The sequence below is a fragment of the Daucus carota genome, chromosome 9 (assembly GCF_001625215.2).
Source record: "Daucus carota subsp. sativus chromosome 9, DH1 v3.0, whole genome shotgun sequence".
Lineage (NCBI taxonomy): Eukaryota > Viridiplantae > Streptophyta > Magnoliopsida > Apiales > Apiaceae > Daucus > Daucus carota.
The window spans coordinates 30,493,109-30,506,885 of NC_030389.2; the positions used below are offsets into that span (position 1 = coordinate 30,493,109).

At 34.2% G+C, this 13,777-nt stretch overlaps 1 protein-coding gene and 1 pseudogene across 2 annotated transcripts; both read right to left on the reverse strand.

Annotated features, from left to right (window-relative positions):
* Nucleotides 1-5,912: 5,912 nt before the first annotated feature.
* LOC108201388 (uncharacterized) lies at nucleotides 5,913-8,185 on the reverse strand (annotated as a pseudogene).
* Nucleotides 8,186-8,612: 427 nt separating this feature from the next.
* On the reverse strand, nucleotides 8,613-13,388 carry LOC108202434 (pentatricopeptide repeat-containing protein At4g21065). Of its 2 annotated transcripts, XM_064084507.1 has the most exons (3): nucleotides 10,757-13,388; nucleotides 9,334-9,516; nucleotides 8,613-9,247 (listed from the first exon to the last, which is right to left on the reverse strand). In XM_064084507.1, exon 1 carries the CDS (start codon nucleotides 13,324-13,326, stop codon nucleotides 11,056-11,058), a length of 2,271 nt encoding a protein of 756 aa, XP_063940577.1. In that variant the 5' UTR covers nucleotides 13,327-13,388; the 3' UTR covers nucleotides 8,613-9,247; nucleotides 9,334-9,516; nucleotides 10,757-11,055. The 2 variants fall into 2 exon arrangements, with proteins under 2 accessions (XP_063940577.1, XP_063940578.1); XM_064084508.1 differs by lacking the exons at nucleotides 8,613-9,247; nucleotides 9,334-9,516 and adding an exon at nucleotides 9,552-10,052.
* Between the last annotated feature and the right edge of the window lie 389 nt (nucleotides 13,389-13,777).

Below are 13,777 nucleotides of genomic sequence, written 5' to 3' on the forward strand. Positions count from 1 at the left end.
ACGGGCGTTTTGACCATGTTAAAAAAAGGTGATTCTTTTGGTTAAAGTAAAGAAATCGAGTAGAACTGAGATGAGAAGTACATAGGTTAATAAATTATTTGACAAAAAAAAGTAGGGTTTGTCTAGTGCATGCTAAGCACGGAAACTCATAATTTTAGTATGTTTTTATTAGTGTGGTTGATGTGAATGCAGGGGGTCATCATTATTAAAAGGGAAATCTACAAAACTACCTACCTTTTCTTTTATTGTTTTCAAAAATACTACCTTCCAGAATTATTTTTAAAAATACCTTTTCATAAATTTTTTTTTTCAAAAATACTGTTTGCAACTTTTGCAACCTCATTTGCAACTACAGGCGGCGCCAGCCGTGTTGCAACCTCTTTTGCAACTTCATATGCAGCTGAATTCCTGATTTCAAGTTCCAGTTTTCAAATGTCATTTTCGACCTCATTTTCGGAATCGATATATATATATATATATATATATATATATATATATATATATATATATTATATATATATATAGGCACTTGCTCAAATGAGAACTTTCTTAAAATGAGAACCGTGAGAACTTTCTTAATTTATCAAAATCTCATTCATTTGAAGGGCCCCGCCAGGGGCACCTTCACAAAAAATGCATATCATTAAGGTCTCCACCTAGCTAGCCGAAAAAAAAATAAAAAAAAAATTTAAAAAAAATCACTGATGACGTGGCAGTGGACTTTTTTTTTGAATTTTTTTTTTTTGACTAGCTAGGAAGAGACTAGTTTTATATACATTTTTTATATTGGGTACCCACTAGTTTGATGTTTAGATTAGCCAAAATATGATAAATTAAGGAAGTTCTCACGGTTCTCATTTTAAGAAGTTCTCACTGGAGTAACCCTCTATATATATATATATATAGAGTTTTACTCCAATAGAAACCTTCTTATCCTAAAAACTAAAAACCAATCTGAAATATCACTAAATCCTAAAGCAGATACCACTAGATTTTTAAACAACCCTATCTCCACCTCCATCTTCACCAAAACCACCTCCATCTTCACCAACCCACCTCCACTACCACCACCTCCGTCGTCGCCTCCTTCATAACCACTACCACCTCTATGCCGCCCGCTCCCTCCATAACCACCACCTCCATCTCCACCTCCACCTCCACCTCCACCTCCATTATTTCTCTAACAACACAACCTCCACACCTCCATCTTCACCATCCCCATCTTAATCGCTACTTCAACCTCCTTCAACCATGTTCATACTTCTTTCTCCACTCGACTCAACTTCAAACGCGGAGCCGCCACTAATCCGGCAACGCTCCAACCCCCACTTCAAGCCGCTCAAACCTCCGCTACAATCATCCTTCCTCCATCTTCACCTTCACCTCCACCATCTCCACCACTATCACCACCATCTGAATTGAAAACATGAACAGATCTAGAGATTTTAAGCTGGAACATATCTGGATATTAAATTTTCACTAATTCCTGCAACACATATCACTAAATCCTAAAGAGAATATCACTAAATTGTACTGAGAATATCACTAACTTGTATTGGTTTCTAGTTTTTATTTTAAAATTGGTTTCTATTTGATCATTAGCATATATATATATATATATATATATATATATATATATATATATATAGGGGGAAGATCCTAAGAAAACCCAGCTTATCAAGAAAACTGAGGAACCCGTCTATCTACCGTTGATCTTATAATCATTATCTAATCAGTAATTTATAAAAATAGCAATGAAATCTAGTTAATAAAGGGTAGTTTAGGAATACAGAATTTCACATAATCAATCAGAGATTGATTCCATATTTAGATAGATTTTCTATTTTTGTTAATAATTTCTATCTTCAATCAGACATATACAGACATATAGACGTAATAAGAACAGCACGTTACATCCTTACGAACAACTTTTTAATAGCTTCAGTTACAAGCATAACAGCCATGGAAGATGAACAACTTGACGTCACTCAAGGTTAGTAATATTGATAGTATAATTTGTAGAATTCGCTTCGGAATAGAAGATCAGCAGAAGAAATACACAGTATGATCATTTTAAAAAACGGCATAAAAAGGTTTTTTTCACTTTTCTCTATCGATTTTATACAGGTATGGATAGTAGCAGTGAAACCAATTATCAACAAGCAAAAGTAATTATCAAGAACATTCCCACATGTGTAGTTGAGAAGAAACCGGCTTTGAATCAGAAATTCAAAGATTTACAAGCGGCTTCTTCTGCGATGGAGAACCCATGAATGAAATGCAAGTCGATTTTATTTTTCAGCTTCTTTTTGACGCTTCAGAAGTCCTCAGCTTCTTTTTGAAGCAAGTTGAGGGTCGGTCAAGCGTGTGAGAGTTCACACAGTGATTAGTGGCAACGGGCCTTTTGACCATGTTAAAAAAGGGTGGCGCTAAATGCAAATCAATTTGACTTGGTCTCGGTGCAATTCACATAAATTATCCTCATATTTTTTTACCACAATTAACATGTATTAACGCATTGACCCCATATTAAATGCAGTCCTTTCGGCCAAGTACTATTCATATTGAATCAGCACGTGAAATCACTGTCATTTTTTGTGGAATTACCGTTTTGCAACATTATCGTTAGATAATTGTATAGTTTGAATTTGATAATAATTTTTATCGTATTTTTTTATTTCAAGTGTAGTATTTAAAAATTTTACTTAACTAAAATTTTAAATTATATATTCCAAATCCTCGACTATTTATTATTTTAAAAATAATCTCATACAATCAATTATTAAAAAATATATTTTACTTCGTTAATGCTTGTTTTCATGTTCCCTGTTTATTGTGTATAATTTTGTTTTGTGAAAATCTATTTTTTCAGAAAAACAAGTAAAAATAATTTATGTTGAATCTATTTAGTTTTTTTTAAGTAAAAAAAAGAAAATTAAATAGATTCAACATATACATATGATCCAAATATAGTATAGTAATTATTTTTTTTCAATTTTATTATCTTAAATAAAGGTTTGGAATTCAAATTTTATTTAGAAATAAATTTTAAGAAATAATTAGTGGAGTAATTGTTATTTTTTATTTCTGAATTGTTGTAATCTTGAATTGAATAGTTCCTACTGTTTAGTTAAATAAATAGAAAAGAATTAAACAAGTCAAAATATTTTTTGAGAAAAATATTAATATATTTAATTTTATAATGATAAACATGTTAAAGTTGCCATACCTAACAAAACTAAAACTAAGAAAAAGGAACTGCCGTAAGCAGAAAAGATAAAACATTTTTGCCGAAGAAAAGATAAAACAATGAACACATTTAAAGCAATATCAACTACCAAGTGATGAGCTCGAACACCGGTAACTCGGTAAGTGTGTGTTCATTGTTGCACAGAATACAACGGGGGCTAGCAAAGTCTGTTGCTAAATAATAGTCGCTTTGACTTTTTGCACGTATTTTGAGGTGCAATAAAAACGTATTTTTATATGGTATTTTTTAAAATTTCTTTTTTTGAATTAAATTATAGATATCAAAGTTTTATAAAAAAGAAAGAAAATTTGAAAAATAATATGTAGAAGTATATTTTTTGTACACCTCAAATTTCGTGCACAAAGTTAAAGCGACTATTATTTAGGAACGGAGGGAGTACTAATTTGGTTGAATTGCATTAGGCAAAACTGAATTGCATTTAGCAATCATGTAAAAAAAGTGATTTCTTTGCTTAAAGTAAAGAAGTCGACTAGTCGAGTAGAATTGAGATGAGAAGTACATAGGTTAATAAATTATTTGAGAAAAAAAAGTCGGATTTGTCTAGTGTGTGCCCATGGGCACGTGCTAAGCACGAAAACTCATAATTTTGGTATGTTTTCATTGGTGTGAATACAGAGAGGCCATCATTATTAAAGGAGTGTAACCCAATCAAAACATAGAAAAACAATAAAATTTTGTGCTTATTGTGTGTCCATGAGCACACCATAGAAAAACCGAAAAAAGTAAAAGTTGTGAGTGAGAAAGATTCTCAATGTTAGGAATCAATAATTTTTGATGATAACATAAACATTTTGTAACATGTCTTACTTAGTATCTTTATCAAATTTCAGTTGTAATTTTTATATTTCTTGTCTTTGGGAATTGTCAACGGATGGGTAGAATAGGATGGCTAATTGTAAATATCCAATGTCATGTAATTTTATTTAAGTGAAGGACATTCAACTGATGAGATGTAACTATTCAACTGATGAAGACTGGATCATGTTTCAACTGATGAAAGCCAAGCATTCAACTGAAGACAAAGTATTCAGCTGATGATGCTAAGGAATTCAACTGATGAGACTGGAACAACGTTCAACTGATGAAGCTTGTAATTCATTCAACTGATGAGACCAGCGCAACATTCAACTGAAGACAAGAGCGGTTGAAAGTAACCAGAACTTTCAATGAAGCAAAGAGCAGTTGAAAGCGACTAGAGCTCAAGTCTGACAAATCACATGGATCGAAAATCACATGGATCGAATTACACTAAAATAGATATGGAAGCCTAATTAGGAGTATAAAGAAGAAGCAGAAACATACTTATCTCATGCAATGCAATCTGGATCAAATCAAGATGATGGTCAAAGATGAAGACATCTCAGAAAGCATGCATAAGACAAAGATGTGCAGCATTGTTTTTAGATTAGAGTGCATTTTGTAATCTAGCTAAAACCTTTGTAAAACTTGGAGTATATAACCAAGTTAGAAGCATCAGTTGAACTTGTTCAAATTACTTGAGAGAAAATCTGAGAGTTAGAACTTGTTTTGAGTGATGAACCAGCAGCTGTGCGAATTGTAATCAATCCACAGATTCTTCTATATAAAATCTCACGGGTGGATCATTCAATCCACCCGTATTTTTAATACTTGGTGTTTTCTGTTTTATTGTTTTAAAAGTGTCTGTTCTTGAATCTTTTAAATTTGTAAAAGATTGTATTCAACCCCCTTCTACAATCTTTTTTATAGTTGGTGTAAAATAACACTCAACTTTTAAAAATATATATGCTTATTATATAAACGTGTCAAGAAAAACAGAATTCCCGAAACAACTTCTGCTTCTTGAAAACAAACAGGATCAATAGCGAATGTTTGGCTAGCGCTGGGCTTTTAAGTCAGGAGCAGTTTATTCATACTGTTATGTACTCTCTCTGTTTTTTAATATTTGATGTTTTGATTTTGGACACGTACTTTTAAGTGTTTTGACTCAGTTGTTAAAAATATAATTTTTAAAATTTTCTTTTTTTGAATAAAAAAATATAATTAAAATTTTAATTCACAAAAAAATCAATCAAAAATAATAACTTTTACTATCTGGTCAGCTCACCTTAAGATGTGTGTCAAAAGTCAAAACGTCAAATAATAAAAAATAGAGGGAGTATAAGTTATAAGTGAGAATCTGAAAAGTTGATAATACTAATTTTTTTTGTGACTAAAATTATTTTTTTTGAAATTTGATTTTACAAATATACAGAGGACCATCTTAAAAGATAATCAATATAATTTATTATTATATTAATAATTTTTATACCGAATAGGTTGTAAAGACCAAAAAAATTATCCAAACACATAAAAAAAAGGTTACTTCTCACTTATAATTAACTTATCATTTATAAATAATAAAGACTTCTTGTAAGTCGCCAAACGACCCGTTAAATTTTAAAAATATACATTCTTAGAATTATGAAAACTAGAAGGGTACACAAGAGAAACAGGTGGATGTTCACAGAGTAATAAGCTTCAGCTTTGTTGAAGTGAGGAGTTTGTAGTGTCTGTTTTTCAAAGCAAATTCAACAGTTCTATGATTCAATATTTAATTTAAATAGGACAGGCTATACAATATTGAGCTCCATTGCAAGCTGACTACTCCATTCAGGCTAACTGAAGCAGAAACAGAAGCATGTAGTATAAACTTTGAATGCTATTTATATACATGTGCTATCTTGATGTGCTTATACAGTTCTACTTATTATTTACATACAATAAGCAGCAGCTATCTTAGATCTACCAGAAACGGTCCTTGTTGACACTCAAGTAACCGGCCATTACTTTCCCTCCTGTATTCCGCATGCCATCAATGAGGAAGCACCATGTGGAACCTAATGCGCCAATAAAAAAGTCGGATTCTGCAGCCATCAAGAAATTAACTAAAGGGTAGTTGGTGCTGATTTGCCGGCCAAGACTTGCTTCATATGTCGCCATTGTCATGTTTCCTACTTGCCGTGTAACGTTCGTGTAGTAAAACTTCCAATGAGGATATGACCTGGACTTGTCAACAACTTCCTGGAATTTTTTAATTTTTTCCAGTTTTTGGATGAATATCAAGTAAGCATTAGTTACTAGAATAGTAGAATTTACAATGAAATTAATTAAAATGCTAAACTTATACCTGCATTTCGGTGGACAACCAGATACTATTAAGATGGGGAAAGCGATTTCTGATGCGATGTGCAAGACGCATGCATGTATTCCTCAAATTCGACAACCTTCATTTCACATGCCTTATCACCCATTCTTACATGCATACTCAGCAATCATCATAAACATAAAGTACCACTACAACCATCATGGTCAGCACGATTATAGTAACTTGTGACAAGTACCCTCCTTTCATTAATTGCAATAGCAAGAAGCCCACACATGCCAGCGAACTGAGCTCCAATCCCAAATCCAGCCCCAGGAAGTCTTTCCCAGTCAGCTACAAGAAACTTTACGCTAGGATCACTGCAGTTTGAGGGATGTTGGCGGAACCAAATGTCACTTTGCACTCTCCTAGTTAGAGGATAATTTTCTTCATCTGATCCTGTGATCTGCCAAAGTCACAAATTTGTATATACCAATAAGTGGAGCCTCGTAACATAAAGGTCAAAACAGGAGATTACATACAACAACCGAGGACATAACAGTTCCCAAACCATAACCTCATGTTACCAGTGCAATAGACCAAACAATCAGTAATCATGCTAACACTATTTAATCTCATAGTATATATAGATATAGGCCAACTCATCTTAGAGTATCTCTCTTTTAAAAAAGTAAATGGAGTTTGTTTTGTTCAATGATCAACGTTAATAAGGACCGAGAAAGAAACAGTTATTAAGAGTAAAATATAGATAAATATCGACATGAAAGACAAAAGCAGCATGCTTTCTTCTACCTTACTCTCGATATTAGACAGTTATGATGCCCAAATGAACTATTCAAAATTAAAATATGTGTGTGCGTGTGTGTGTGTCCAACCCTTAAAGGGATTCTTGAGTAAAAATCGAGATAACATTGTGTGCCAACAAATAATTTATATGTTATATGTAACTAACTTGTATATGATATCTACCTGCCCAGGTTAAGGATTCACACCTTAAATGTCTTGAAATGTGGCTGTTTTTTCCTTTTTCATTTTTTGCTGATTAACTGTAGCAGTTTTCAACATTTATATCCCAAATATTATGATATACTGCCCCAACCAACCCCAACTTCAGAAAAAACCTCTGGTCCCCCTCTAGTCTATTTAAAGAAAAGGAATAACTAAATAGAAGTCAATTGCAAAGAGTTGTTCATAAACCATAGTTTTCTGTTAAAATCATATGCTGTGGCTTTCTTCCACTTTGCTTATTAGCTGGAGACATTGAAAAGTAGCTATAGTTAGGATTTAGGAGATCAGCACACATTTATTCCCTCAGTATATATCTACGTAATTACTGGCATGTTTTCCTGTAGTATATTCACCCGAATTTGCATATCAGAAGAAGAAAAAGCATATTACATTAGCACAATTAACTGGTAACGTACCCATGGAGGATAGGAAGCTCCAGGTACTGGTCGAAAGTTGTAATTCCTCAGTTGCTCTTCTGCAGACGAGAGTAGGTAATTGTGTAACGTCCCCTTCCAAATTGTCCATGGTGGTAGCAGTTCATTTTCCATGCGTTTATCAAGTTGCTGATTTACCTCCGCATTCAGTTTGCAATTTTCTAAATGAGGAGCTTTGGGATCGGGGGGATTAGGTAAGCCTGATCCATTACTATTTAGAAGTTCAAAGTCCTCAATTGATTTATTCAGGAAAGTACTCCAACTTGAGTACATTAAGGACACTCTTTCATCAATCGAAAGTTCACTATTCTTCTCAGAGTAGAACTTTTCTTCTACATCCAGTGTTGAGTTCTCAGTAAAAATAAAAACACTAAACGCTACGCTACTTTATGTAGCGTTTTCAGGTAATACGCAACTTTGTCTAACATTTTCAAACCAAAATGTTACATAATGTAGCATTTTCCTTGGTACTTTTAAAAGTTTTATACAATTCACATAAGCATTTAATAGCATGTTTTATTTTGAGTTCTGTTATTGCACTTGAGTGGAATGATAATTAGGTAAAGAATCAAATCAGTGGAGTTAAATAAAAAGCTTGAGTTCAGCTCACTTAGAACCCTGAAAAGATCAGTTAAATAAATTATGGAGTTTGAGTATGCTCCAAGTTTTCGTCCAACAAATTTTAACAAACCGAACTGAGGTTTGTATGTGTTAGAATCAGGTTCGATTGGGTGAGCTCGAGTTATGCTATTGACTTTGGTTCAACAAGCAACTATATATAAATAGCTAAACTTGTTGAAAGAAATCAGCAAGAATGCATAGTTTTTCTTGGAAGTTTGTCTTTACATAATAAATTTACAAAGTGATATTTGCATAGTTAAGAAAACTACACATAGGCTTCCAGAATCTCACACATTCACAGTATATATTTCCTTTTCATTGAGCTCAACATTATCCTTATCAAGTTAGCATACACTTTGGTCCGTCTTCTTGAAGATGGTGCCACCACAAAATTAAGCCTCAAACATCAACCTTGTAGGATAATTTGTCAATCTGGTCCATCATTCTCTCTCCTACAATCAGAGTGTATTCATACACATAATTTTTCTTGATGAGTTTGTGAATCTGGTGTATAACCAACTTCCAACTTCGATTCATGCATGCTGGCAAACTAGCCCGTATGTCATATATAATGCTTCCACAATAACTCATGATTTCAAGTGACTATTAAATAGGTAGGCACGTATTACATATCTTTCGTCGTCTTTGCCTTGGCAAAGTAAATCTGGTTAATGCTTCCTCCTCCCCATCTCCTGCAACAAGTTCAATTCTCTTTACAGCCCGTGGTAAAAGTCTCAGGACTCAGCGGGGATCAACTACTGAAGCTCTGAACATTGTTGCCGGAGCAACCTGAGATATGAGCTCAAATGTCAATGTCAAGATACCCATAATATCTTAAATAGTTTACTGGATTATAAGTATGAATAAAGATTAACCTCATAAGTTTTTGGTTGCATGAGAAAGCATTGTCTTGCAAAGATCAGACGAGAGAGGTATTTACAGAGTTTACAACTTAAAAATCTTTTTCGCTCTTATTGATTATTGAACTTGATATACTTCAAGTAAAATATAGGTTTAGAGAGGCATCAGTGGTCCACTTCCCATCAACAACTAACTACCTGAAAATAACAATTATAGAAACATAAATAAGAGGAACAAATGATGTGCTTGTGATGATAATTAAACAAATAAGTGAAACTTAGCAAATAATAAAGGAAAAAAAAAAGCATGTAGTAATGTTTAAATGTTCTTTCCAACAAAGTAGAGTGGAAAAGCATATCCTACTGGCCATACTGTATTTTCATAGTATAGAAAAACATGTTGATGATGTCATCTTTTAACAAGGATGCAAGCCTTTCCAACAATGCTAAAACCTGTCTGGCGCCAGGCAGTTCTACTACACGAGAAGTGATTCTATAGGCACCAAGTGCTCTATTTAAGACAACATTAAGGACTATTTACTCAATACTAAGTATGACCAATATAGTTGTGATTCTGAAGCCGACAGTAAAGCTCTAAATTCACCAACATAACCCATTTGTTATCAAACTCTTCTAGTGTCCTTTAGGCCCATGCTCCTGTAACTGCCAGTTGTTTACTGCCTGTGTTTACCCCTTGTCCCCTCCCTTTCTGTGTAAGGTACAAAATTTTCATGCTGTTGGTAAATAAAATATCTCTTAGTCAACACACCCTAAGAAACAAATAATATGAAAGCTCAATAATGAAATATCCTGCTGGCTACTATATAAACAGAAAGATTTATTGACATTAAGAATTTAAGTTTTAACTGCTGATAACTTTAATATCGCGACTTTGGGAAGACAGGGTAAGACACACCTTGAGTCTCTAGTCTCACTAATTGTATGGAAGTTTCAAATGAAAAATAAATCGTTTGGTATAGAACATATGTGTTTTTAAGTGGATGTTGGGCCCAAAGTGCATTCAACTTTTCCAAATCATATATTTTCAGAAGCATACAACTGCATATCTATAGGGATTATTCTTATTAGACAAATAAAATCAGGGCTATGTTATATATCCACATGCTTTATGAGTAAAAATGACAAAAACAGTTTACAATTAGCTCGATAGATCATAGAAGGCCGAGATTTTCAGATGCTCGAAATATATTGTGATTATTCTTAATAGAATACATAATATAAAAGAAGTTCTGATTTCGAAGATATTTTTAAAATGAAAATTGAATCTAAAGCAATAATATTTCAGAATACTTAGACTTTGAAAGCAGAATATACATGGCAGAAAAGTAGAAAACTAATATGTGGTGGTAAAAATGAGCAATTCAGAACTAGCAAATATACATATATTATAGCACTTGATCATTAAGAAATTGCATACCTCTCGAAATCGAATCGTGGCTCTGGAGAAAGATCAAATTTGAACTCATTAAATGTCAAGTGGAGCCACAGAGGACTGCTGGTAATTAACCTTTTAGTGGGAAACGACGTCTGGTGTTGTAATTTACATGGAAGTATATGTCAGATGATGCTCACCAGATAACGGAAACATAAGATTGAGTAGCAGCTCAGATCAAGAACAAGGTGAGATGTTTTTATTGGTGACAATAAAATCCACAAGTTTCCAAATATTGAGAAACTTTATGAAAAAGTTCACGCGCATTGTAGATCATCCTCACCTTACCAATAATCTCCACAAGAACAGTGACCGTGCTTGAAATGATGAAAGCGACGTAAATCTCGAACAACAATTTCTCTTTCTAAAAGTAAAGACGTACACTTCATGAAGCTATGACAGTCGGTACAAACTCGTAGGTTTTTCATAATTCGAATAGGTGATCCAGTGCTAGTTTTCATGAGGGCATAAGCTATAGCAAGTTTCTCGCTGTGAAATGCAAGAAGTAATTCTTTTTGTTCTTCTTCAACATCTTGCATCACAATATTGGCTTCAGTTGAATAACCAATTTCCTTTAGTCTTTGAATTAGCTCGCTCAAGTAAGAATAAATTGCAGCTTCTTCTGGATGTGACCTATCCCCCATGACAAAACTGTGGACTTGATTTTTCAACTGGATCCAAGATTGACCAGGGTGCTTCGTAAGTCCCATATCTTTCATCAAACCTCTTACTTGAGCAACATCATCCCATTTGTCACCAGAAGCACACGTGTTTGATAACAAAATATAAGATCCAGCTGTTGGTGGCTCAAGTTCAAAGAGTTTGTCAGAAACCCACTTTGCCATCTCTATATTTTTGTGAATTCGGCAGGAGGACAAGAATGATCTCCAAACTGAAGCGACATTTGAGATCTTATTCTTTGAAATGAAATCCTTTATGCCGTCTAAACGGCCAGAACGCCCAAACAAATCTACCATACAAGTGAAATGTTCAACTTGAGGTTTGATGCCAAATTCTTCTTTCATTACCATAAAATAGTGCATGCCTTCATTTAACAAACCTGCATGACTACATGCAGTTAAGAGTCCAACGAAACTAATTTCATTTGGTTTTATACCCTCAGCTAACATCCAATTGAACATCTGAATAGCATCCCTCCCACGCCCATGTAAGCCATAACCAGATATAACTGAGGTCCACAACACAGTATTCCGAACTTTTGTTTCTCTAAATATTGACCAAGCATCATCTAGTTCTCCACATTTAGCATACATGTCAATCATCGAGGAACTTAAGAAAATATCAAAAGGTTGACCGGCTTTCACGATCTGAGCATGAATCAGCTGGCCAAGCTCCAAAAGACCAGCATTAGCACAACCGGTAACAATGCTTGTAAGTGTAAACTTGTCCACCTCAAACCTATCAGTGACCATTGTAGTGAACATCTTTAAAGCTTCTTGCAACTTTCCGTTTTGAACATAACCAGTAACCAAACTTTGTGAAAAAGAATGAGGCAGTGACTTGTTATTATTTTTGGAGCACCGGTCACTTGCATTACATTTAGGAAATCCCTGATAAACAAATGAAGCCTTCTCCATTTCCCCACACTTGGAATAAAAATCAACAAGTGAGTTTCTCAAAAAGCCATCATGATGAATTCCACTGCGCAGCAGCCGGCCATGAATTTGCATTCCTAAATCCAATGCTGTTAACGAAGCTACTAAACCAAAGGCTATGGAGAAAGTTTCTTTGCTAAGAGCAGTTCCACTTTTGACCATTTCATACAGAAGCTCCATTGCAATACCATAGTTATCATTTTGTAGATGCCCTCTAATGATTGTATTCCAACTTGAAGCATCCTTAACAGGCAACCTTCGGAACACACCAAGGGCAGTCTCCATATCGCCAATCTGCATATACGCATTAATCATAATGTTCCATGATACAATGTCTTTATCAGTCATCAACTCAAAATATAACTTCGCAGAATCAAAAGACCCACATTTCACATAAAAATCAAGAACAGAATTCTCCAATGCAGTATCTACGAAAACTCCATTACACACTATCCACCCATGAACCGACTTCCCCATTCGAACCTCATTCAACGTCGAACAACACTTGAGAACACTGGAAAACGTAAAATGATTGGGCACAATGCCTTCCTTGTGCATGTCAGTAAACATATCTAATGCCATTCGACACGAGCCAACTTGCACCAAACCTGAAATGATCATTGTCCATGACCGAACATCTCTGTCAAGCATTTCATCAAACACTTGAAACGCACAGACCAAATCTTTAGACTTTATATAAAGACTGAGCACATAATTAGTGACACTTAACTCCCCAAAAGTCCCGTTCTTGAGTAAATTGGCATGAACATAGTTTGGGAGTTGAGAATGTGATGACGAGTAGTGACGCAAATGGAATGAATGAAATGGTATTGTTCTTTCGATACGAGAGCGCAAGACAATGCCCCACATTATTTTTGAAATCGTATTAGTATTTTTTTGACTAAATTGCATTTTGCATATTGAAGAATTTTTATTCATACGACCGTGATGGCTAATATTTTTTCAGGATCGCGGATGGCCCGGGACGAGTTATACGGCATATGATTTTTAGGTCGTTAGATGAATATTTAGCGGTCAGGATTATAACATTTATTAAACAAGTACAACGTTTTTTAACCACTGTATGGGACTCGTTTAACGCTTAAAAATCGCCGTATGAGATCATTTCCCCGTGCAACGGTTAAAAAGCGCTGTACGTATTAAAAGTAAATTATAATCATGATTGCCGGATATTCATCACATGTGCTATATAACTCGTCAACAGCCATCCGCGACCTTTTTTTTTTTTAATATGTATGGTTGAGAATATGCTGTTCTTAGTGATGTGATATTGTGATGCATGATTAAAAATAAGAGAAACAAAAATGACAACGCATTAATGTTTTTCCATAATAGCCCATATATACCTGATAATCTCTCCTGATCATGG